At 42.1% G+C, this 27,247-nt stretch overlaps 1 protein-coding gene and 1 long non-coding RNA gene across 3 annotated transcripts in view; one reads left to right on the top strand and one right to left on the bottom strand.

Moving 5' to 3' along the window:
- Nucleotides 1-27,247, bottom strand: part of hcn4 (hyperpolarization activated cyclic nucleotide-gated potassium channel 4) — a 72,662-nt gene that overhangs the window by 24,436 nt on the left and 20,979 nt on the right. For both annotated transcript variants that reach the window (XM_086188609.1, XM_086188617.1), the window contains exons 2-4: nucleotides 26,030-26,453; nucleotides 14,495-14,656; nucleotides 9,419-9,637 (exon numbers count right to left, since the gene is read on the bottom strand). In XM_086188609.1, coding sequence (XP_086044735.1) covers nucleotides 9,419-9,637; nucleotides 14,495-14,656; nucleotides 26,030-26,453 — 805 coding nt within the window. The remainder of the gene's footprint in view (nucleotides 1-9,418; nucleotides 9,638-14,494; nucleotides 14,657-26,029; nucleotides 26,454-27,247) is intronic.
- On the top strand, nucleotides 13,151-14,808 carry LOC147269661 (uncharacterized). The gene is made up of 3 exons (XR_015110519.1): nucleotides 13,151-13,334; nucleotides 13,417-13,532; nucleotides 14,460-14,808. It is a non-coding gene; the product is annotated as an uncharacterized LOC147269661 (long non-coding RNA).

Genomic DNA, 27,247 nt, shown 5'->3' with positions numbered 1-27,247 from the left:
AAACATAAAATTTAAAAAAATATATACAGTTTGGAATAATTTATCTATTTATGAATCGTCTTCCCACATCTGTGGGTGGTAGACAGAGAGTTAAGTAAGAGCTTCGGGTCACAGCAGCAGGATCAGCACCACGGTCAGCTCTCAGTCAGAGTCAGTACTCCTGACAGGTCTCTTACTAAATAATCAATAAAGAACAGAAAAATACATAAAAACCAAGAATGAATTTTGTCCTTTAACTTGTATTTTCACAGGTTGGGAGGGCTGGATAGACTCTCAGATCAGGTTGGTGCAGGACTTCAGAAACCTCCCACCTATACATCACGAGCACACAATCTACAAGAAGATATACAACAGACCAGCTTGGATCTGAGGTAATGAGGCTCCTGAAAAGTGTGTCAAAGTGTCCTTCAGCAAGATATTGAACCTCCAATTGCTCCTGATGAGCAAATCGGCACTTGAGCAACAACATGAGCGTGTGATTGTAGAATCGTTGTTGTCTTCCGCTTTATCAGGTTGGTCCGGGTCGCGGGGGCAGCAGCCTCAGCAAGGAAACCCAGACTGTCCTCTCCCCAGCCACTTCCACCAGCTCTTCTGGGGGAATCCCGAGGCGTTCCCAGGCCAGCCAAGAGATATAATCCCTCCAGCATGTCCTGGGTCGGCCCTGAGGGCTCCTCCCAGTTGGAAATGCCTGGAAAACCTCCAGAGAGAGGCATCCAGGAGGCATCCTCACCAGATGCCTGAACCACCTCAACTGACTCCTCTCGACATGGAGGAGCAGCAGCTCTACTCTGAGTCCCTCCCGAATAATCAAACTTCTCACCCTATCTCTAAGGGAGAGCCCAGCGACCCTGTGGAGGAAACTCATTTTGACCGCTTGTGTTCGCGATCTTGCTCTTTTGGTCATTACCCAAAGCTCATGACCATAGGTGAGGGTTGGAATGTAGATTCACTAGTAAATCGAGAGCTTCGCCTTTTGGCTAAGCTCCCTCTTTACCACAACGGACTCGTTTAGCACCTGCATCACTGCGGACGCTGCCCCATTCTGCCTGTCAATCTCCCGCTCCATCCTACCCCGAGATACTTAAACCCCTCCACCTGAGGCAGGACTTCCCCCCCGACCTGGAGTGAGCAGGCCACTCTTTTCCGGTCGAGGACCATGGCCTCAGACTTGGAGGGGCTGATTCTCATCCCAGCCGCCGAGCCGAGACAACATCAAATCAACCCCCTCCACCACCCAGCTGTGCCAAGAAATTCTGTCCATAAAAGTTATGAACAGAACCGGTGACAAAGGGCAGCCTTGGTGGAGTCCAACCCTCACCAAGGACAAGTCTGACTTACTGCTGGCAACGCGAACCAGACTCTCACTCCTCCAGTAGAAAGACTGAACAGCCCTTTGTAAGGGGCCATTCACCCCATACTCCCGGAATACCCCCCACAGGGTGCTCCTGGGAACATGGTAATGAACCTTCTCCAAATCCACAAAGCACATGTGGACTGGTTGTGCAAACTCCCATGCCCCCTCCAGCACCTTAGCAAGGGTGAAGAGCTGATCCACGGTACCACGGCCTGGACGAAAACCACATTTCTCCTCCTCGATCTGAAGTTCGACTATCGCCCTGACCCTCCTCTCCAGTACCCTGGCTTAGACTTTTCCAGGAAGGCTGAGGAGTGTGATCCCCTGATAGTTGGAACACTCCCTCTTGTCCCCTTTATTTAAGATGGCACTCCAAAGGCACCGCCCCCGATGTCCGCAGTGTTGCAGAGACATGTCAACCAAGACAGCCCCACAACATCCAGAGCCTTGAGACACCTAGGGTGGATCTCATCCACCCCTTGAGTTCTGCCACTGCGGAGCTGCTTCACTACCTCTGCAACTTCTGCCCCGATGATTGTGGCAACATTTTAAATCATTCTGAATCCTACGAGGTAAATGGTGTTACATTAATACAGTTCATCTATTGGATGGATCTATTATCAATAGATGACGGCGTTTTAATCAAACAAAAAGTTGTATGCACAACCTTGTAAAATTGCTGCTCTGATACTTGAAACCTCATTTCACCTCTCAGAATTGTAACATAAACTCAGTGACAAATTTATATGTGTCAGTGCAGTGTAAGTGACCTAAAAAAAACCTAAACCTAAATTAAATACTTGCACAAGGAAGAGTAAGCTGGGGAAAGAAGCTTTTAGATACCCAGCTTCTGTGCATCTGTGAAGAGATGAATGAGATCTGTCATGGGGTATGGGTTTGAGTCTTTATCCCTCCAATCCCTTTGGCATAAAATTGAGCATTTATTGATTTGATGATGAAACAGAATCCTTCAATAGAAGAACTTTTGTTCCTCATCCCGAGAGATGGAAAGCGCAAGGAAACAATCCCATACATCTACTGTAGCTGTCGTCCCATTGGCTGCTGAGTATGGCGGTGAAGTGTCTGCATGTGATGTCAGGCTGAAGATGACAGGTGTAACCCACATTCTGCATCTTGTCATGTCTTTACGTCTCCTGCATTAGACATGCCACAGCATGGCGCTCTCTTTCAAAGGCATGGGTTATCATCTACTTCAAAATGTCTTTTTTTTTCCCCTTTACGATGGATGGCATGAAAAAAGGAAGCGCATTCTGTCATCAAACATGTAATGTGTCCGTTTATCCTCAGCTTTTCATGTACCAATTTGATTTCCTATGACATGAAGTGGCATTAGCCGAGTTAACAAATGCAAGATAATGTCTTATTGCTATGAAACTGAGATGAGAGCAAACATATACAGCATCTTAGGCATTTCATATTTATTAAATTGAACGTCAGTGGAGGAGCTGACAGGGATGTAAAGACACTGACCATGGGGGGAAGGCACTCTCTCCTGATGCAGTGATGGGCTGATAATACCCCCTGTGACAGGAAATTATCTTATTGCTGCACAGCTGCCATCACGCTGCCACCAGGAAGATCCCTGCTCTGCTGCTTTGCTTGTCTAAATCCAGTCAATGGTTGTGAAAGAGAAAGAAGCACTGGCACATATTTTCCCCTCTTTCCTGTTTTATTCCTTCTTTTTTTCCGTATCTTGTTTGGGGGGCCTTTCACTGTTCATGTCTAACAGTTGCCCAGTAATTACCAAAGACCCCATTTCAGACCCCAGCTTTTAATTGACTGCTAGCTTTTATTTGAAGAAATGTGGTACCTGAGCATGGTAGTGGATCTACCAAGCTGTTACCTTGCTTCTTTGTAGCTAGCCTATATACATGAGTGGTATTGATCAAATTTGCAAATCTTATGATACAATAAATACTGCCTTCAAAAGTGTCTTTTGTGATTATTCATGTAAAAAAAAAACAACAACAAAAAAAACAAAACAGGTAGCCCGGTTAGTTTATTAGGACGCTAGCATGCTCGATGACCTCCCAGCAGTGAGCCTTGCCTCCTAATACTCTAATTATCCTTCTTCTCTTGCTTGTGCTTGATGTATCTTACGGAAGTGATTTCCCTTTTTGTGGAAAACCCTAGTGCCCTTCTTCTGCTATTATCAGCATACTGTCTACTGAAAATAGAGAGCTGAATCCTTACATCATTTCATTTCATAATCCCTCAGTCTTGATCTTTCCCCATATTGTCATTTTTTGTCAGTTTCCTGTCTGTACTTTTCTCTCTCTTTTACCCCGCCTTTCTTTTTTCAAGTTCCCTTCCCTTCTCCCTCATGCAGCTCTACAAGCAGATGCAAATTTTGCCCAAATAAAATATGAATAATTCAATACCTAAAAGAGATGACAGCCACTTAATTATACTTACTAAACACCTATTTTCCCAACTGTCATCTTCTGTCTAACCTTGCATTTCGTGGTCAAAAGTAACAGTGGAAGTCTTAAATATTTACACCCACTAATGTCACACGGCTTTGTTTTTGATTGCCGTTTGTGTAGTACAACTTACTGTGAAAGGTTTCTCACACCTTTGTATCTAGCTGTGGCACGCATGCAGCAGCGTGTACAGTCTCCACACCACAGTGAGAGAGTTGGTCTCATAGGTAACTGTATAGTAGACATATCAAATTATTCCATCAGCTACATGCAAGGCCAGGCTGTTTGACACAGTATCATCTTTTAAATTAAGTAACATCCACAGTAAGCAGCTTCTTAATGTACCATGCTTTCACCCGCAGGGCTCGGAATACTTCTTAGCATACGTCTGATTATCACTACAGCGGTCATGCATGGGAAAACCCAGCATCTCAATATGTAGGCTAAACAAGACAAACAAGTGACCTTTACTCTGCAATTCAAAGGCAAGCTTATAAGGCAGAAGATCAGAGACACCATGCTGATACTAGATAGATAACTGGAGGAGCTCTGCGAGCTCAGACCACCACAAAGGTTCATGTAATATTTCCAGAGAAATCAATGAAATATGTTGTTTTTTTGCAATGTGACAATTCATGTTTTGAAAATATTTTTTGTGAAAGTTATTGCATAAGCCTGCTGACATCGACACACGTGAACTGTGCGGAAACCACAACATCTCGCTCCTTTACAGGAACTATGTCTGCATGAGGAAATACAATTTTCCCTCGGCAATAAATAAACAGTAAATTAATGCTCGTTGCTCTTCACCCTTTTAAAAAGTTGGTATTTCATGCACATTTATGCGTCAACAGGGCTTGACTTAGCAGTAAATACATGGCAGAACAGAGAGGAAATTGGTTAGCTAACTGCCACCAGTCAGGTCCAAACTCATCAAAAAAGAACAGCCTTTATTGTACAACAGAATCAGACTTAAGCTCCTCGACAGGTTGACAGCTGGGCTGATTGAATCCTCAACAGTTATTGCTATTGTTGGGTGAAATCAACATCTTTTAATTTTTTCAATCCCTTCATATTGAGATGACCAGGTACATATTTCATCTGAACATGGAACCAGCCTAATGTGTGTTCCCTGACAGCATTAATTAATTTGTCCCATCCCCAGAAGGAAATGGACAGCTAGTACAAATTTAGTCTCCCTCTGATGACTATTAACTGCATTTCCAAAGGTCTTGATTGCAGGATTGAAGTGAAGGAACAAAAGATCTCTAGAGCCTCTTCACCCACAAATACTCAGCTTTAGGCCTCTTATTAACAATTCTCTGAAGAGCCATGTTTAATTGCCAAGTGTTAATTAAAGATTTTAATGGGAGGGGCTGCAGCACCCGCTGCCAATTCCTTCGAAAGCCATTTGGGACTGGCAGGCCACAACATGCTACTCAATATATGTCCCTCCTGGCCATCCTTGACTTCATCACCATCAACAAACAGAACCACTCACTTATCCCAATAACATTAATTATATACTGTTAGCACCCGGAGAGGAAGCATTAAGTGCTTCCACGTTGTAACTAAGACAGAACGGATCACACGGCACCTCCGAATGAGAGGAATAATCTAATCTAATCTATTTCCATGGTAGGGGGCCACAGTTTAAGCCAGGTGGTGGGTGGGCTGGTGTGGCAGGTCTACCCTGTATGCACAGTCACATGTGCCGCCATTTTGTGACCCCAATCTGAAGACATGTAATTCTCTTTGTTTGATGATGGTTCTCAACATGCCTGAGAATAAGGGAGCAATCCTTTGAGGAATTTGGTCGATGTTTGACCCAACCCAGCTCACAATACTACTGTGTAGCACAACTGAATGTTTGGGAGTATATGAGTGGATGGAGGCGAGAGAAGAATACCGCTACAGTGGTATCATAATACTCTATTTGACAATTCATTGTAACAATACAATTATATAGAAATAGTTCAACTGTGTCAAAGATAATTACTGGCTATTTTGTTGTGTTTTGGAGATATCGCTGCAGAAAACAACCATTTAGTCAAGCTGACAACTCAACAAACTGAGTTGCTCATCCCTTATTTTTCTATCTCCACTGTCTCTGTTGACACACAACAAAGGACAGGCAACAGGCATGTATTTTTAGCAGACTGGAAATGAATCTAATAAAGCTATTTTTCATCTCAGTGGGTGCCAACTTCAACCCTTAGTGTGATTGCTGGGCTCTCTGCTTTGTGTAACAGTTAACAGGCTGCCTGATTCCCCTTTAAGAGCTCATTTAAGTCTGCTTGCTAGCTTCTGACAGCCCAGGCATTTATCTCATGGTGCCATATTGTAATAGAATTCTATTCAGAAAAGATTATACCCCGGCTTTCTGATGATAATTTTCACCATCTATGAGAGCAGAGCCCCCCCCCCCCCCCCCTCTTCTGAGTGTACAGTTCTCAGATTCCTCCATAGACTGATTTTTTTTTTTCATCATAGTCCCCTAGAGGCCTTTCAATTATTTGTTCCCCATCTAAATTTAACTGTTACCTGAACATCTCCTGTGTGTGCCAACTGGACAGATGGCCTCTTATCATGGCCATACAGTCATGTGTATCAGGCCTTTTTTTTAACAGCTCATTTACAGGATGAATAGAGCCTGTGTCACATTTTAAACCGGCATGAGGGAGTTACATGTGGTACATGTGGTCATTGGTGGTACAGCATTGATTCATATTGATTGTTCATTTCTCACACAGATCCCAGGTCTCTATCTCGCCTCTGTCCCTCCCGGACAGCAGCGGGAGCAAGTCTGTTGCTCACTGCATGTTGTGCAGAAAACAGTGACCGAGGTCAAATCCATGGCTTGCACCTGATAATTCTCATGCGTCCCTGCATATGTAATATTTACAATATTTGTGAATAAAATGCGGTTAGCAAGACTGTCAACACATGTCAGTTATTTATGGCATCGCTCCTTCACAGACTGGCGGTGGATGCAAATGATGCAGTTTTGTAGTCTTGAGAACTCTTGGGAGTCTTTGGAATGTCAACATAAGTTATTGTGATTAAGTTGTTATATTTCATTATATTGTATTACATTAAAAACAGTCTCATTCATCATTAATTTTGCAAACGCCAGAGTAAAAAAAGGCTTTATTTGGAATTCGTTCTATCATCAAACTCTTAAAATAAGTGGTTAAAAAATTGCAAGCTTGACATTTGATGAGGTTTTCACTGCAATCTAGAATATACAGTAGGACATTTGAAATTAAATGTAAAAAATAAAACAACCTCCAATGTCTATTTAATACAAACCTGAATTATTGGTCTGCTATTTCTTCATTATTACCACATTCTCTGCTGGATCAGAGACTTTTTAAACAATGAGCTGAGTACTGAGGTATACTTTCATGAATGCATTATTCATTATTTTAATATTCACCCTCCACGCTATCTGGTTTTATCAAGAATTCTTCGCAGTAGGGCAACCTACACAGTAACAGAGTAAAATGATAAACTGTAGCCTGGTCACTTGATGATGTAACGGCATAAAGACCCACCAAATCATGCATTATTAAAGGAGTTATGTAGAATCACTACATATGACAAACAGGTGTGTATTAACTAAGGTCGGCCACTGGCCTGTTTGTCGGTGGGGGTTCAGCGAGCAGATTTCTCTCCAGTCCCGGGTCCCTGTAGACAGGAACAGCTGTCCCCTTCATGGCTGCCCCATGGCCATCAGTCAACAGCCACCTGCCTTCTTCCAAACTCTGGGGATTTACTAATGTATTGCCCATTACTTGTGTGTGTGTGGATTATGGTATTAGTCAAACATGGAAAAGCAGGGCAACCTTTTCTGGAGGCAGATCCCATTGTCACACAACTGAGGCAAGGGCCGATGACGAAAATGCTTTATGTCTTTGAAGGAACTAGCCCTGATGAGAGTGCACAGTACAGTGCTGTAGAAATGACTACTATCTGGCTCCCACAGCCAGATGAGCACAGAGTGACGGTGCACCCAGAGAGTGTCTTATCACTGAGGCATGAGCAAAGATAAATAGGAGAATCCACCCTCTTAAAAATTAATTGCATTTTGCAGTAATAACCCCTCTGCAGGCAGGCACCGTGGGAAGCTGTGGGAGCACAGGGGAGCCTTTTTAGTTGGCTTGGGGATTCTTAAGACGCCTCAGGGGGTGATCCCAGAAACGGCAGCAAATGGCTTTGGAAGCACACGCTGATGGGTGCCAAAACAGGCCAGCTGTGCCGTCTACTTGGCAGTAATGTATCTCAATCGCAGCGCATAAGTGGAAAGTGTTGCTGAGGGTGAGCTTGCTCATTAAACAGCTACTCAGATCAGCAGCGTTAGTTATGGAGCAACTTCTTCCTCTCTTTGTTACTCACCTCATGGCTTATGAGGTGTTTAATTTATACACTGCACCATTGCTCTTTTTGAAGTTGAAGTATCTCACAGTCAGATAGATCACACACTCATTACGTCATCTAATCTGTTCCTATGCCTGGTTCTTATTCCCTACCCTCTTGCACTTCCACTCTTCCCTCTTTCATACAAGTGCAGTCTCTCGTGTCTACCGTTCCCTGGAGGTCATCCTCTCCTGTCTCCTCCTTGCTGCAGACAGTGAGAAATGTGGCAGCCCAGCAGCTCAGCTCATTATCGCCCATGCTGGGCCTGCACAGGCCACGGCATGGTGGAACCCAGCTTGGCCTTCATGGCCAGCTGTCAGGGCTTTCCTCTCCCTGAACTGGGGAAGATGGGGTTCATATTTGTGTAGAAACATCAAATCAAACCTGCTTAAGACAGAAAATTTTACTGGGATGAGCTGAGAGGAAAGGGACGTCTAGGTACCCCAGTGTGCCCTATTTTTAGCAGCAGTTCACATATTCCAGTCATACCCCTAATAGCATATTTCCTTTATTTAACTGACTTGGCACATATGAAAATTTAACATTTACAACCTACCTATAACAATGCTGCATAATATATTAATAGAGGCACTTGAGGCTTTTTGAAGGAGACAAAAAAGCCTGATGAAATTATATTTTGGGTGAACTTATCTAATAATACTGACTCTGCATTAGAGAATAATCAGATTTTGGGTTCAACTGCTGTGTCCCTACAATTGCGTGTGTGTCTTCCTGATTCGAGGCTGGTTCTGAACAGATTAGTTGCCCAAGAAGATCCTGAAATGTGAAGGGTTTACAAACACAATCTAAATGCTACTGACGGGATCAGAAGCTACAACTTCAGGGAGAATACTGTCGTGTGAAAGGAACAGTGATGGAATATTGAGCTGGGTAAAGTCTGTTAAAATATGAAAATATTTGGTATAAAAGCTAAAAGTGTAATCCAGCTTCTAGAATTAATCAACTGGTTCAGGGATTTTTAAGAATGAAATATTAAAACTGTGTTAAATCTGTCAACATGTCTGTGGTCTTCCACACTTTTAAAGTTAGTCTGAAAATCCTCCAGTGTATCAGGCTTAAACAAAAGAACTGAATCTTGTCTTACAGCTGAGCTTGAGTCTGCATCCTACCTCCCCATCTCTGCCCTCTTCAAAAGAAATCAGGACATCTCAGCCAACAGCAACACGTCATCTTAACTTACCTTCTCCTGGTACTGCCGTCGAGATGAGTCCAGGGATTGGATTAGCGCAGTGGCATGGCCCACAAACATGGCGTAGCAGGTAGCACCCACAATCATGCTGAGGATGGTCAGCCACACGTCTGTCATGCCCACTGGGGGGTACATGCCATAGCCAATACACAGCATGTGGCTCATAGCTTTGAAAAGTGCGTAGGAGTACTGCTGTCCCCATGTGTCATTCTGGATGAAACAGAGGAGATAGGGTGAATTAGGGTGAGAACATTGGGGCACTTCAGTCTTCTATCTTGCTTGCGTTCTCTCTCAAATGGTGAAGGCACATATTAAACATCATTGGGCACCTTGACAGCTCGCACACATACACGCACGGCTCACATGTAATTACTAAATGCAAAAGTAATGGCAGATGTCCACTTCAAACCGTCTTGGTTCAACATAGAGCAGCTGGCATGGTAAAACGTATTTTTCAATATGCAAACATTTGGAGCAAGCAGACATTTGGGCAGGAGCCTAAAACAGGGCCCTGAGAATGGGCGGATGGAGCGTGAGACACTAGAGGCTTGCATGACAGAAAGTAGGTCAGCTATTTAGAAAAATGTGAATTCTCTGTGAGTTTTCTCATTTGTAGATAAATTGCCCTTTTCCTTTAGATCCTGGTGGTAGTTCATGGCAAATCAATATCAACTCTCTCCTGGGGGTGACATGTCCAAATTGCTTTCAAACTCATTTCCACAGCGGAAATACCTGAGAGATAGCAATTTTATTAGTGCCCTCGTGAAAAGGTAAGGAGCGATGACCCAGCAGGATAATAGGACAGCTACTGTAAAAAAAAAAAGACAAAAAAGACTTCTAATGAGGGCTGCACGGTGGTGCAGTGGTTAGCACTGTGGCCTCACAGCAAGAAGATTCCGGGTTCGAGTCCCGGCTCGGGCACGGGATCTTTCTGTGTGGAATTTGCATGTTCTCCCCGTGTCTGCGTGGGTTCTCTCCGGGTACTCCGGCTTCCTCCCACAGTCCAAAGACATGCAATTGGGGACTAGGCTGATTGAATACTCTAAATTGACCGTAGGTATGAATGTGAGTGTGAATGGTTGTTCGTCTCTCTATGTTGGCCCTGCGATGGACTGGCGACCTGTCCAGGGTGAACCCTGCCTCTCGCCCGTTGACGCTGGGATAGGCTCCAGCCCCCCCGCGACCCTTAATGTGTAGGAATAAGCGGAAGATGACGATGGATGGATGGATGGATGGATGGACTTCTAATGATTCTAATCAGGACCAAACCAAACATGACTGAGTCCATTATTACTAACAACCTCTTGTCTACCAGGTAATGGGGGGAAAAACATGAGGAGCTCTCCATCAGTGCCTGCCCCGGAGGCTTGAATTAATTCTGAAAGATATATTTGTTATTCTGTCACATTGAGAATCGCTCTTCTACATAATGCAATTAATTAGACAGCGTTTACTGTGTGAAACAAAACAAACTCCATTTGGATGTAAATGAGAGGCTACACTGCTCTCACAGGATTTTAAACTTTGGAAATATTTCATGTGTGTGTTTCCATCTCATTTCAGGAATTCTGCAACCCAAAAGCAATGAGGGGCCGTTTTAGGTTGCAGATGTTCTGAGGAAGCAGTCAGTACAAACTGCGTGGAGTTGTAGCAACACAACTCTGAGTGGTAACAATATGAGACGAAGAAATGCCTAAAATATAATCTAGTCAGGACTGCGTGAAATTATCTTGTGACAAGACATTTAGTGTGAAAGTCCAGATTTCACACTCACTGAGGTTGAGCTATTAAAAGAGTCATGACATGGATTTAAATGTAGAACGAAACATACAGGTAGAGGCATTCCATCTTTAACAGAGAACAAAAAAGTTGACTACATGTAAAAGACTAAATGTCACATGTTCTGCACAAGTAAAGATTCATTTAAATATTCCTGCATGTGTTGATTTTTCATCAATAATTATTTCTGCATCATGTTCAGATATGCATTTCAAAATAAAACAAAGATATGAGGAGCGTAATTTCATACTTGTTTTGGATGCTGCAGAATAAGACAGCGAGTCTTAATCCATGTGATCTCTACAGTACTGTAATACTGAGCCTCAGTTTACTTTATGTTGCCTGGTGAACCAGTCAGCCTAAGGTACTTCAAGATAATCCCCCTGTAATTTGACTTGATGCATCTTGAACTCGTCGGAGAATTAATTTTTCCATGTTGGAATTGAGAACAGGAAGAGAAAAATGGGGGGGGGGGGTCAGGGGCAGATACAGTAACACATTATTGCCCATTTAATAATACTACTATAAATAATAATTATATCACTTCAATATCCGAATTACAAATTGCTTCAAGTCATAAAATCAGCAGAAACAGAAATAAAATTGGTGTTTAAAACCCACTCCAATGAGAAGGAGGGGTATAAAAAGACATTTCAAAGAAAACTAAAAATTACCGTTCAGCTGAGATCAGGAAAAGCCGAACATACGGACATTTTGCCCAAACTCAGTCTTGTCTCTTGCATTATAGTGAGCTGTCTACCATATGCACGCCACCCCTGGTCTTCCATTTGCGTCACAGATGTTTTAATATAAACCTTCAACTTTTGTTTAAATCCATATCATCCTGACAGAATTAAACATCCAGGTTGGTTAAATTGGAAGGTTGTGTGTTAAGTTTGTTTGTGTTTCTGAGTCCCAGTGCTGACGGCGGTCCCTGAGCAGGACCAGCGTACCTAACGATGCATCTCCACACAGACAGGTATAGAAAGATAAAATTAGCTAAACTGTGAAACATCTCAAGGGACAGAGGATTGTAACATCTGTCGTTTCTTATGATTAAATATGAAACATATGAAACAAATGAGAACTCAGCATGTCAGCGAGGCAGTGAGGCATGATGAACCAAATACATCATACCTTGAGCGATGTAACTACTCATGTGACATCTGCTCTGGCACGGAAAACTGAACACACAGCTGACTTAAAGCTGTTTTATGTGTATGTTGGCTTCTTTGACTGGGTTGTGTTGTTTTAACAGATTCATAAGTGGAAGTGCACCCAGAGAGCACAGATCGCTGCCAAAGCCATGCAATCAATTCCAAGAAATTAATTAAAATGTCTGGAGACAAGAATCAGTGCCTATTTCATATATTTTTTTCATCAAAATTAATATGTTGTGACACTTTATTTGATTGACATGCGTTATAAAGAAGACCCTCAAAAAATGGCTTCAAACGAGCAGATGTAACCCTTTAAATGAGCATGAGAGCTGCTCATTACCTTTCTGATGCTGCGTCACACTTCCATCCAATTTGACAGAAAGGAACAATTCGTGCACAACTTGTTGTTAGTGGAGGTGCCAGGTAACAATATAGTGGAGGAGGTGGGGTTTTTCAGTTGGTGCATGTGCTTCTAAATTTAACCAATTCAAGTTCTCTTCACCTAGTAAAGACTCTGTTTTGCTTTCTCCCCAGCCTCAAATCAGTTCGGTTCAATCCAGTTGCGCACACATAAAGGAAAGACAACTCAAACGTTTGCTCCGAGCTTTTCCTCTGATCCACAAAAAAGTAAAACAAACCAGCAAAGCAGCACAGCACATTAAATAAACACAGCAGAAATGACTTCATGGCGAATTCCAATCAGTGGTTGGGTAAAATATGTAGTGGTAAGGCATTGTTCACTTGAGCCCGGTTAGGTGAGCTTTCATACTGATTTGTTCTACGTGTGAATTAAATTGCTGGCATGTCAGTAAACACCACTGACATCAGAGAAGCAGTCCAATCACCTGACCGGAATCAGGATTTGTTTCAACTGCTGTTAGAGGTTGCCATGGTGACAATAACTGCTTAGCATATACTGAATGAGACATTCGACTGGGAGATGCCTCTCCAACTATTACCCAAGGACTGTAAGTGCTCTCGCCAAAATTAATATGGAGACTCTTTGACTCCGATTTGCTTCATTATTAAATGGGCTCTCCCTTCAACCAGGCTCCACCCCTCCGCCAATTTAAATGAAATTCAGCCAGGTATGTTTGTGTCATCGTGCTAACAGACAGACAGCGAGGCACACAAATGGCACCAAAAACATAACTTCCTTGCCAAAGGTAAATATTTCTGAACTACAAGCTCTTATCTTGTTTTTAAAAGCCGAGTTCTCTTATGACTTCAAAGTAGCATTTGTTCTCAATATCGTATTAGATTCAAATGAAATTTAGGTGCTGTGACACCAAGGCTGTTAACATTATTTGTATACTATAAAGCTGTATGCAATTAGTTTGAAAAACCCCACTTGATCAAAACATTGTCAATATACTATACCTCCTCAGTCTTTCCACCAGATGGAAATCTTCCAAATTGCCACAATGATGAGTTACACACCACACAAACCCTCTAACATTGCCCTACTGACACCTATATTGATAAGCCGTCAGTTCGGGGACCTCTCTCCTTCGCTGCATTATTTAGAGGTTAAATGTATGTTGATTTAATAGGATGTATACTGAGGAGAGGAGCATACACTGATGTCAGATCAATCTCTATTGAGGGCAGCTGGCTTTAAGAGCCCCGATACAAAGGCTGACAATAAATTACATATTCCTCTTTTGTGAAGTTAACACAAGGCCATCAGCTGCATGGGTGATTTAGACACATATCAGGTGAGATAAGAGCACTGCCTTAAGCGAATGAAAAAGAACTCTCATAAGAGGCTTGAACAGAAAGAGAAGCGTAGTTTGAGTGTCAATATTCTACCCACATTGAACAAGGACCGTCTATCCTCTTTAAGAATATCAATGTTCAATCCACACAGCCTCAGTGTCTCTTTCACCATATGGAGGGTAGAAATATTAAAAAAAAAAACTATTTTAGAATACATATTTAATAATTTAACAGATAAATCCATTTTTTTTTAAATGACAGCTTAAAATCACAGATATTCCAGGCAATCTTTCCCTAGATGCTCCAGCGTTTTAGTACAGTAATTACTGAAGCTGATGGATGAGATAAGACAGGGCATAATCTGATTCGAACAGGCAGGAGGAGGACTAGGTGCAGGAGAAGCACTTACCACCATCTTATTTTTGGACACCCAGCAATCAGCAGGGAAGTCCTGCAGCATGGGCACCAGGAACTGCAGGCAGCCATCCCAGTGACACAGGAGCAGCATCATGCCAATTAGGTTGACTATCCTCACCATGGCGCTGGCTAGGTCATAGGTCATGTGGAAGATCTGAGGGGTGACAGAGGAAGGAAGCAGGAAATGGGATAGGGTCAGATGACTCAACACGCTGATGGTCAAAATGTGCACACAAACACACAGACACAGCCACACCCACACAAACACACACATACACACACACACTCCGAGGGAGATTTGCTTCTTCTACAAGCAGTTCAATAACTTCTGAGTCCATTCTTTGATCACTTCAAGCAGTGGCTTTAGAAGCCTTGCTGTATAGCTTTTAGCTATAGCTTTCTACACTGCATACGGATGAGTGGATGGATTGTTTCTGAACAGTTTACTGAGGATGGTCAACAGAGCTTTTCCTCCCTGGTTGCTGAATCACTCTGATCATCAGCCACTCAGCCAAATACAATAATGGTACAAGGATAAAGGTGGCTGTGTTCCTGGGGTGAGACTGTTCACAGGCTGGGTTTGTTAATCCTAATGATTAATATACTCATAATGCGCTCCAGGACTTCTGTGCTGGTGTAGATTTTAATGGCCTCAACCATTCAAAGCCTCTTAATCCCACTGAAGACCACTGCTAACTGCTCCACTCCTTATTAAAATCTACTCAGTGCCTTTTAAGGGCTTGTGACTGAGAGGGGATATTCCATCTTCACTTTGTTGTTTAGCAGTGGGGGATGATGAGGTGGGAGATGACAAGAGGGGCAAAGACATTAACATCCTTGTCACCCAAAGTTTAATCTTTCAGTCTTTGTTCCAAAAGCAGCTTGTTTATTTTTCTGCTTGTTGATTCCATTTGAATGCACGTGCATGTGGATCTGTGTTTTTTTTCCGTATGCGTGCGGAGAAAGAAGCTCGCAGAGACCAGTGGGATGTTTGTCTGGGACAGTGTGAGTGCTGCTGCACCATCAAATCACATCAATTTAGCTCCATCAACGGGCTAGCATTAGACCAGAGGTACGCCTCGGAAAATGTGCCGGGGTGAGGATCTGAGCAGTGTTTTCTCAAAGTGGATGGAGACACCCCTACAGCAGATTCACACACACTGTCCCTCTTTCACTTTGTCCCTTTCTTTCTTTCTTTGGGCTTTTGTACAAAATGTTTAGCCTTCAGCGCTTCTGCATCACCTATGCTGAATCATTCGCCCAGCTGCACCTTTCTCACTCAACTCACCAGATCCTCAACACCTCCGGTCACAGCTGCATCAAATGTGCGCTACTGTTTGTTTTTCAGAAGCCAGTCTTTCCTCAGACATGGTGGAAAATAAGCTATGTTATCAAATATGCAATGTTTTGTGATGTCACATTTCCTACCGGAGCCGTAATGGCAAACCATAACATTAAAGTGTTAAATTCACTCTGTGGCAAATGAATAAATCATGAGGTAGCCCTTTCCATCTCTCACACTGAGCCTGATATATTTTTCATTTATGAAATTGTATTTCCAGACAGCAAAGGGCTGCTTTTAAATCTGTAAAAAACTTGCTAAGTGATATGTGAATTCAAATACAGTAATTCCAGGGACATTAAGGACTGGCGGCAGAGATATAGTACACACACGCACACGGTGTATTGTTTACACTTTGAAGTGCACTATTTAAATGAGCTATTTAGGATTCTGACATAATTTCCATTCCACAATTACATTTATCCTCAGACTATCAGCAAGAAGAAGTTGCATGTGTTGTTCACAGAAAGCAATCATAAATGTGTGCAGAGCTGCACAATTGTACAGGTGATAAACACATCGGGGAGTAAAGTGGAGGTATTCATTTTAGATATCTAGGTATTAATGGGTTTATCCGTTGTTATTTTTCCCTACATTTTCTTGTATGTTAAATGATACAGATTATATTTAAAAATGACTTTTTTGTGCGCTTCCCATTTGGGAGTAAATTCTTCTCGAGGAACACCAAAAAAAAAAAAGTTTACTTTCTTTATTCAAAACTGTCGCACTGTTGCATTGTGTTCGTCGTCCTTGAATGTGTCAATGTGCTGGATAATATTGATCTCTCTTGTTTGTCTTTGCATTTCTGAAGCAGGATAAATTCCTTTCGCTATATCGTGCCAAAGCCTGAGTGACTTGTTATTATTCAGCAATAACTTCTGTTATACTGCTACAGTAGATGTGCCCTCAAAAGACCTCTGGCACTTCACCACTGTGTGGAGAATAAAGCCTATGAGAGCTGTCACGGGTAATGTCATGCAAATCTTCAGTTTGTAACCCAAAATGTACTGTCACTGGATGAAGGTGATGGCCCTATCTTGCATCTCAGCTGGAATCAATTCAAATATACCCATGTCAAGCAGGATCTCACTTTCCAGTTGGGAAATGTTTGTTTTGTTTGAAGGTTGTAAAAGATCCTTTTTTCAAACACAAAGAAAATAGGTCTTTGTACACATACAGCAGGACAACGTACTGAACACTGAAACATGCACACGGAGGGCAAAAAAGAACACAGCATTTCTTGACGTGACACATTACATGAAGAGTGACGGATTGCCGAACACTTTCTTTTAATTGATGGGGGTCCTGGCAGTATGAGCATCAACATAAACAAGAGGGCTTGGCTTGATGGGGGCAGAGGGAGGCACACACGGCTGTTTCTTTACGACGCTCATTCCAGCTCTCCATACGAGAGCCTGTGCTGACAACTGCTCCGCTTTTCCTAACCCTGAACGGCGGTCAGATCGCATAAGTCAGAGTTGGCGCACTGGTTTTGTAACAGCAATTACATGGTTGTAAGCACTTTGAGATGGAGGCTGTACTCTATAAACAGCTAGTGTAAGAAAAACACATATAATCTTGCAAGGCCAACAAGTGGAACATTGATTATAAAACTATTCCTATTATCCAAGTTACAAGAAATACTATGACTCCAAATAGTTCCAGTCCTGCCGACTGGTACCTCTGCTGTCTCAACGTCACTACTAATAGTAATACCATGACTTTTACTGCAGCTGCTGTGACAAATACAGTATCCTGACACTGAGTGACAAACATTGGTGTACATCGAACCAACTAGTACAAATTTGAACACTGATTGACAGGTACTACGCTACTGCTATCTTTACTGCCATAAAACTACTATCAATAGCAGACATAGATCAAATATATACACAGTCTTATGGAGGTGAATAAAACTAGTAAATAAAAAACAATAAATATGACAGGGGTCAAAGACAAGGCCGTGTGCTGAAGTCATAAACTGTGTCCTTGTGCGACAGTGATCAGGTCCAGACAGGCGGGAATAAGCTGCTGCAGAGTCATCGTAAACAGATGGAGAGAGAAAAGTGTGATCCAGGTGAGAGAATAGATGCATATGCCCCATGGTGCTGATGGTAGCTGTCCAGACACTGTCAATGTAGAACTCTACTGAGGCATCTGGTGTTTGCAGCTCACACTGCTAATGATGATGAATGTTTGTCATGATCGCGTCGCGACACCTACAAGGAAACAAAATTCCGCTCGTACATTGTTTTCCTGATGCCACGTCGCTTATATAGGTGCTTCGCGTCCGCCGTGGTTTGGTTTCCCATTTGATACACTGCAGTTTCTCAAGCGCTCTCCTCATAATCAACACTTTAAATATTTTATTTCATCACATTTTAGCAGAAAATTACAAAACTTATTATCCGATCAGAAAACAGTTCAATAATTTAAAAATTTCAAAACACAGTTGAATAATTTCATGATTGATTTTGAGGATTAAGCAAGAATAGATACACTATAAAATAAATTACAAGAATATTAACTGAATTGTTTAATCTTTCAACTGGGATATCAGAAAATTACACGTTGAATTGCACAAAATACAGTATAACAGATTTTACTGGAGATGTGTTGGTTATTTTCAGAGTCTGACTGTTACAGGATTTTGGGGACCATTAGAAAGTAAGACAATTCTGATTTTAACATAGCTTCTGATTTATGATATAAATTTATGTTATCATTGATTTTTTGTTGTTGTCACAATAATCAGTCAAACATGGTTATCAAAGAGCTGGAGGTGTAACTTATGATTTAACAATACATTTCATTAACCAAATTGATGGGGAATAATGCACTGAGCAGTCACATCCCCACATATTAAAACTAGAGCACTGCAATAATGAATTTCACTACAAACCAAAATTACCCCAAGCACTTTTTCTGATGTTCTACAGAAAAGGTTTTTCTGTCAGCTCCTATTAAACAACATACACGTGGATATTTTACTATAACTTCTCTAGTGTACAGTGTGTACCATGTTAAGCACATTTACTGTGTTAATTACTACATGCTGCTGAGACATTTCTGTGCGATGTTTAATGAAGTTTATCAACTAAATCAATCCATGCATGCCTCGGTGTTATTCCTAACCATCCACCATGATGACCGATTCTGGGAGCAGGCTGTGAGCAGGGGTTAGATTTCTCACTCTAAATGCCTTCACCAAAATGTCATGCTCACGCATGCTGCCACGGTGGGTGAAGCACATGTGGTGAATGAGAAGTAGGCCTGGGAGTGGACCACAGGGAACACCCTTCCATCATCTGTCTAAACAGGCCTGGAGGGCTCAGATCACAAAAACACTCTCACTCTGCTTCCGACCAAGATGTGCCATTGGGTTTGTGCAGGATTACACATTTCTGTGTAAAAGTATTTTAAGCAAATCCACTGTGGGGATTCATATCACACAAGGCTCATTCAAAATGTTGGGGACCTGTCATCAGCTTCATTGTGCACCCAATAATAGCTCATTAAGTCTATTCTTCCTGCCTTTCTTATCTCTGAAAGCCCAGTCCTTGGCCAAGGTAATGGGTCACTGAGTGGTGGCTGATTAGTTGATTTAGTTTATTTAAATATTTCTGAATAGATTTAGTGGGTGGAAATGAAAGGCACCTCACTCCTTCATGGACTCAGGGGGCTGACTTCTATCAAAGCACCTGACGTATCATTTAGTTTCTCTTTAGAAGCCACTTGGGCGGCCAGAGCCTTGAATCTAAATCAAAGATGCCAGTATTAATAAAGAAAGACATTATGACACCTTGAAATAAGCAAACAGGTAGAGTGGCATCCTCCTCACACCTTAGGTGATTTGACAACAAACCAGACCACAGAATATAGGCTTTGTTTTTCTGACCTCCCTGCTCCCCCCCAGTGAACACCTCAGCTCTTATCTCTCAGACTCATTTCCATTCATGCTAAAAGCAACGTTTACAGGGTCGGCCGGTCGAGTCGGTTATGTTGAAGGCATCAGGCATGACGAGAGGAAGCCCTCAGAGCTTAGTCATTAGTGCGCTGCCTTGAATCTGATTTAACAGGATGACTAATCTCATCCAAGTCACTGGTTCATCAACAGGAGACAACTCCAATGAGGAGAATATCCGGTCACAGTCTTATTTTTATCCCGAAGACAAGTGACAAGAGGAAGCTGACAAGAGGGGAGACAGAGGAGACGCCGTAACAGCAGTCTGCTTCATGTGTATGTGTATTCATGTGTGTGTGTGTGTGTGTGTGTGTGTGTGTGTGTGTGGGGTGGATTTCTGCACACCACGTTGAATGTCATTATGCATGACAGTGTTATCACTGGCATATAGCCATCTCCGCCAAAAGCTTTTTGTTTGTAAACATTCTGTCAACATGGCGGTTGTAAAAACACACCCTTAAATCTGGAGTGGAGGACACTGAGGCAATTAGAGCTCATTTATGAGAGCTGTGATAAAAAGCACGTGTAAAAGAAGATTCGTGAGTTGGTGGAGGATTAAGACATTGCCTCAGAAGCTGATGGTGGTGATGGTGTTAGGGATTAGAGTCATTTCTCGCTTGCTGAGATGGCCTGGGACAGAGTTACCAGTCTACATTGTATGGGAAGCCAAGCAGTTGTTTTCACAGCAACTCCGTTTTCCTGTGGTTAGGGTTTCTATGACAACCATGATTAAAGTCAGTCAAGTGATTCTTTTCGCCAAATTTCATGTCTGAAACACTCTGACACCACCAATTGGTCACTTATGAAGTTGTTTTTATGCAAGGTTCTACTGGGTTATCAGGAATTTTCCAATATATTCGCATTTATTAAGGACACATATTGTATCCATGAAAAAGGAAAAAGGCAGCCTATCCCAGCAGCCTTCAGGCAAGAGGCGGATGGGTTGCAAACATGTATAGACAGACAACCATTCACACTCACAGTCACACCTACGGTCAATTTAGAGTATCAATCAGCCTCGTCCCCTCTTGATGTCTTTGGACTGGGAGGAAGCTGGAGTACCAGAGAGAACCCACACAGGAACAGGGAGAACATGCAGACTCCACACAGAAAGATCCTGTGCTGGAGCCGGGACTCAAACCCAGAACCTTCCTGCTGTGAGGCGACAGTGCTGACCACTGCACCACCGTGTCGCCCTGTCTGTGACATATTCTTGTGAATTTCCATGCATGAACCTATGTTTTTTCACCTGCTTAAATACAAATTAGGCTGCACAGTGGTGCAGTGGTCAGCACTGTGGCCTCACAGCAAGAAGGTTACGGGTTCGAGTCCCGGCTCGGGTGCGGGATCTTTCTGTGTGGAGTCTGCATGTTCTCCCTGTTCCTGTGTGGGTTCTCTCCGGGTACTCCGGCTTCCTCCCACCGTCCAAAGACATGCAATTGGGGACTAGGCTGATTGGATTCTCTAAATTGACCGGAGCTGTGACTGTGAGTGTGAATGGTTGTTCGTCTCTGTATGTTGGCCCTGCGATGGACTGGCGACCTGTCCAGGGTGAACCTCGCCTCTCGCCCGTAGATGCTGGGATAGGCTCCAGCCCCCCCGCGACCCTTACTAGTAAGGAATAAGCGGAAGATGACGACGAAATACAAATTACTGTCTTGGACAACTACGAAAATGGAACAGAGTTGAAGCCCCTATACTGGCATGGATGATGACAATGTGCGCATTGTGTTACTTGCGGTTGCATGAATCTAATACGATTTGATTGTTGTCATATTATCAAATGAAGAAGTTAATGTTCAAGCAAAATGATGTTTTAATTCAACATATTTTCAAATATGAGCCTAGCTTTATCGGTCCAACGAGTTCTGCTGCATAAATGCTTTGTTTGATAATTACAATTCTACAATATTTCTTTTATGATACAATTGTTTCATTTAACTTTTTTATTCACATTTGTGACGGGTAGCCTACATTCTTTTTTTTATTTCAATTCAAACCTTGATGATGAAGTAATATATTCTACAGAGCTGTCCCAGTTTTTACAGCCTACATGAACAAACACAGAAAGAAGGCTTATTGAAGAAATTCAATCAAACAGGCCCAAATAATTGTAGAATCTTTTCCAGCCGTTTTGGAAAATGCATTTTTTAAAAAAATTCATACCTGTCAAAGATCCTGGTTGGGAAACACCTGTCTAAGTATATGAGGGATTTTACATAATGCCTACAGTGGTCTCAGAGATTAACATTAGTTTCTAAAAACAGATTTGACTTTTACTGAACTAGCTATAAATTATTTAAACTCTATTTTGTCTCTAGTTTCATGAAAACTGTATCTGTTTTTCGATATATTAAGATACTGTTATATGCCTTTGTCTTCTCGTGAATTCCTAAAAAGCTCACAGTGCAGAAAGAACATAAGATTTTAATTTTCAAATTTCTTCCCGGCAGTATGGTTCCATGAGGCATTAAGCTATGCAATACAGTTCACTCAGCTGAAGTCAACACTCCCCCGGAAGGAGTGTCCTCTGTGTGACTCCTTACTGAGGAGAAAATGAAACTCAAACAATAGCAAACCAAATGAATCTGTGCACAACTATTTATAGCATGCATATACTTGTGAAAAATATATAAATAAATAAAAAAAATCAGCTTCCCCTTTTGGAGGACACTATCCCATCATGTCTGCAGCTTGTACCATGTAAGACAGGCAGAGCTCACCAAGGCAATCAATGCTGAATGGCATTCGGCGATGTTACTGCAGCTAAATACTGCAAAATGTATGAATCTGAAGGATCCCCTCCTATGTGAAACCCAGGAGAAATAATAACATTTAAAGAAAGACTTCCAAATAGTGTGACAGAATTACCACACAGCTTCTGTTTCCCTGCAGAGCTTTATATAAAGACTGGAGTACAAGGGCAATGTAAGTTGTAGCCCAAATATTCAAATGGCGATGAGATACATACAGTGATGTCTGAAGTGTAGCTGTCAATAGGAAAAGTCAAAAAGTCAGTCAGGTGGTGAGACCTCGGTGACAAGTTATTCTGCTGTGACAGATGACATTTCTGTGAGGTTGCATCTGGAGTACTCTGGCGCTGAGGCAAAGCTGGCCTTTTACTCTGTTAGCCTAACTAACATTCATCAGCCAGCCTCAAACACACGTGCACGCCCACACACACACACACACACACACACACACACACACACACACACACACACACAAAAAAAACATGTAAATGACAGCTGGCTCTGTGAGTGCAATATGTCCTCATTCTCTTTGTGGTATTGTTGTGGTTGTTTTAGATGCCCACTACATCTTTGCAAATTGTTCAGTTGCATGAATATGAATTATTGCTCTTTGTTGTCTTCTCATCTTACTGTTATTTTTCTTCTAAAACATATCATACATGCATGGAGTGGTGCCCGTGGCTGTGAGCAACTCAAGCATACTGCTCTTTATTTATTTATTTATTTATTTAAATTATTCATCTTGTTCCCTTCTCCCCCCCCCCCCCCTCTTTCTATTACCTCCTCCTTAACCTTCTTCTGTTGCTTTATTGCACAAGCTTATCTTGTGAGAGCTCTCTGTCGGTGTGCCCACCCTTTTTAAATGAAGGGTTGTCTGAACTGCATGTATCGCTGCCTTCAGTTTGGACTCTGAGGAACAGCAGCAGGCATGCATGGAGGCCCAGGGTGGCAAAGGGATTCTCCCCCAGTGATTCATTTGAACTTTTCCTCTCTTTGAAATGGCATCACAGAGGCCCTGCATGATTAATGTCACCATCACACTTATTCACTGTTCTACCCAGAGTGCCAGCTGAATATTTGAAAACTAGGAACTTTCAAGAACGGCTATGGCTGGGGAACAGTGGTTTTATTGGCAATCAGTAAAATATTCAACCTTTTCAATTGTCTATGCAATTTCATGCACTCAGGTGAACACACCCACCAACTGATTGAGTGGCCCTGCATCTTCACAACATTGTGTAAACAGGAAAAAATTGGCAGACATCAATACAATGGCATCAGTATGTGCGCTCATGCCTCTGACAGAAATCTGAGACAGGGATGTCACAAGAACCGATACTTTGGTACTTAATCAATGGCAAAATTCTGCAAACGTGACGGTACTTGTTTTTTTCCCATGATACTAAAAGTATGATTGGAAAAACGCAGGTGCAACAATAAGCCTGCTTGTGTGGACAGCAGGATTTTTACCACTCTCTGTGTGTGTGGGAGAGTGAGAGAGTATGTGTTGTCTTTAATGTTGAGCAATTCTGTTTGAGCACAGGGGAATTTCTGCTTCGGTATGAAATGACACTTGGGTGGATCACAAGTGACATCATCACCACCCTACACGGACCAGTGTGTGTATTTTTGAGGTTTATTGTTAGAAAGAAAATGCTACAACTAGCCAAAACCCAAGCCAAGTTTCAGCGGTTTGTTTGCCAACTTCTTAAAAGCAATACTTCACCCAAAAAGTGATTGGAGACAAAAAAGTGCTTTTTTCCCCCCCCCCAAAAAAACCCTAAAACAAAACAAAAAAGCTTTGATAGTTCAAGCCACTGATTTCTGAGTACTTGAAAGGTAAAATGGGCTTTTTACATGAAGTATGACTTTAAAATGGAGGTGTAAGAGATTAACCCTCAGTCCCTAAGGTTGCAACAGCCTCCACCCAGACTCACACTTGAAGCCACCAGGCATTCTCATTTCAGAGACAAGCTCTGTGCAATCCCACTTTGAGAGACACTGTGAGTGCAGCAGCAGTTTATTTTTAAATGTGTTAATTTATTTGATTTAAACTCTCAATTTGACATTGAATGTGGAATCAGGAATCATATAAATTCATTGCTATTGGTACCAACAACCGAATTTCTCCTATTGTCACAACCTTAATCCAAAGTGGAATTAGTACAAAAGTCTACTACAAACGGCTTCCCCTGCAATCGTTCTTTTAGCTGAGCCAAATTTCTCAAATTGTGTTGAATTGTAATATTAATCATGTTAGTAATTTGGAACAAACCAAAATAGGGTGTCATTAAGTGGGATTTATAAATGTAACCACAGAAATAGGGATGCTATAACAAGAGACACAAATCCAAACCCACGATGTTTTGACTGTGCTAGCTGTGTTACTTCGCTTGATGTATACTCTTTGTGTCTGGATTCAAAAGGCACACGACTAAACACACATATTCATGTGCCTGGAGGTTCACAAGTGTGATGTGAACTCACAAAGAGCTGCCGCTGCTGCTGCAGGAACATCTGGAATATGACCACTGATTTCTCCACACTTTATGGAGCTCTGAACAAAAGCCTTCAAACCTGAATACACTTGGGAAAAAAAGTCATGCATATAGGGGCCACCGACTATGACGCATCAGGTCACCAAGTCTTTGTCCTTTTTGCATTAATTGCATTTGTAATTTAAGTAAATCAATCCATTATCTGGTGCTTTATCTTGTTTGCCCAGTCTGGGCTTGAACAATTACCTCGTACAACCTTAAAACCAACCAGCGCAGAGCTGACTGTCCTATATTATCCTCTAGTGGAGTGTCTTCTTGTTGACTCTACACAGAGACTCTGATGTTTCACTTTGCACCTTTTGGTGTCGAGAGATTAAACAACAAGATCCATCCAGTTAGAGCAATGGGAACTTTTCTAATTAATGTTGCAATTATAATCACACTCGTATTGCAGCAAAGCCTCTCTGGGCTCTGTGGTCCCCACTGCTAGGTGGATGGGCACACCGAGAGAAATGCCAATCAACGTCCTGGCTTCATCAACTTCGTGGCAGCTGGGTACAAGAAAAGAGCCTCTTGTCTCATTCAAGGGTGAATGTAATCAGAAGCAGCATCTACCCATATTTCCCTCACAGGGGAAAGTGGAAGGCACAGCGCTCTGCTAACACAATCACTGTAGCTCCCTACTGAAATATCATTTATAATATACTATTTACTTGATGTGCTTCATCAGCTAGTATGCTTGTAAGACAGATTATTTGCTTATTGTGATTTCCTTGGTAATTTTCTCTGACTTTTTCTGCTTTGAATTCACATTTCAATATACAGGGAATTGAGCTTGGAAAGCACAACTCCAAAGAAAACATTTATCCCAACTGTAAAATATCAAATAGTTGTGCGCACATGAGAGGGAATAATGTGTCAAATATTCCCTCTCATGTGCGCACAACTATGCTGAGCTTCATTTTCCTACCTCTTCCCATTGGTGAATATAGCGAATAAGTCTCGAAAGGCGCAGAAGTCGCAGCAAGCTCAGGATCTTGGTGAAGCGGACAATCCGCAAGGCGCGTGCCGTCTTGTAGAAATCTGAGTCGATGCGCGTCTCCACGATGAGGAAGATGTAGTCCACCGGAATAGAGGAGATGAAGTCCACCACAAACCAGCTCCGCAAGTACTTGATCTTAATCTCTTGCGGATCCAGGATGATCTCTGTGTTGTCCTCTTTGACAATACCCGTCCTGAAGTTGAGAACCAGATCCATGAGGAAGAAGGTGTCGGAGACCACGTTGAACACGATCCAGGGCGGCGTGTGCTCATCCTTAAAGAATGTGATGCCTACAGGGATGATGATGAGGTTGCCCACCATCAACAGCAGCATGGTCAAGTCCCAGTAAAACCTTGTTGAAGACAAAAATTGAAAAAGACAAAATTAAGAGAGGGTGAAAGGATTGCAGAGTCACAACATAGCAGTCAGTTTTGTATAATCATATATTTGGACAGAATGCATTTATTGACAAAAAAAAAAAGAGAATTTTTTTGTGGTGAATGCTGTCAATAAACATAATTAGATTCCAAGATTTTTCCGGAGGACAACTCATATAGAACCTGATACACACAACAACAAAACCACAATGCTAATGCTTCATTATTAATGAAAGTTCTCCAGTTATCAACTTCATACATGTTGAATAAATATACACCATACAGATTTCATGTTTTTGAATTAAATCTTATTCACATTCCCATTGTTAGCTCAGATTAATTTACCCACTAAGAGTTTCAGCTACCTGAAACAAGCAGTAAAGGATCTCACCTCTGCCTCACTGCAAACTTTTTTTTAACCTTAAGTATATCTGGGTATTGTGAATGTGTGGTCTAAGCCAGTCAGCCCCCACCCAGTGGAACCCTCCCACCAGCAGGCTGCTTGACATGGACGCATTTTGTATTGGGACAGTAAATCACAACTCAAAGATCAATGAGGGTTAACTGTTAATTATAAACTGTCCTGTGACCTCGTCCATCTTTCAAGCCTCACAGTTTGGATATAAATTGTTCTCTGTGCTGGCTTGGTAATTGAATCCAGATTGGCTCTTTTGTGTTAAGGGTGATATATCCTGGATACTATATAGATTGCACAGTGAGAGGGTTCTGAATTGTGCAATGGTCTGGTGAGCTTGGATGATTTACCCAC

The sequence above is a fragment of the Aulostomus chinensis genome, chromosome 2 (genome assembly GCF_037954235.1).
Source record: "Aulostomus chinensis isolate RoL2024-O1b breed Wild chromosome 2, RoL_Achi_v1.0, whole genome shotgun sequence".
NCBI lineage: Eukaryota > Metazoa > Chordata > Actinopteri > Syngnathiformes > Aulostomidae > Aulostomus > Aulostomus chinensis.
Note: the sequence above shows the minus strand (reverse complement) of the source record. Positions and strands in the feature narration are given on the sequence as shown.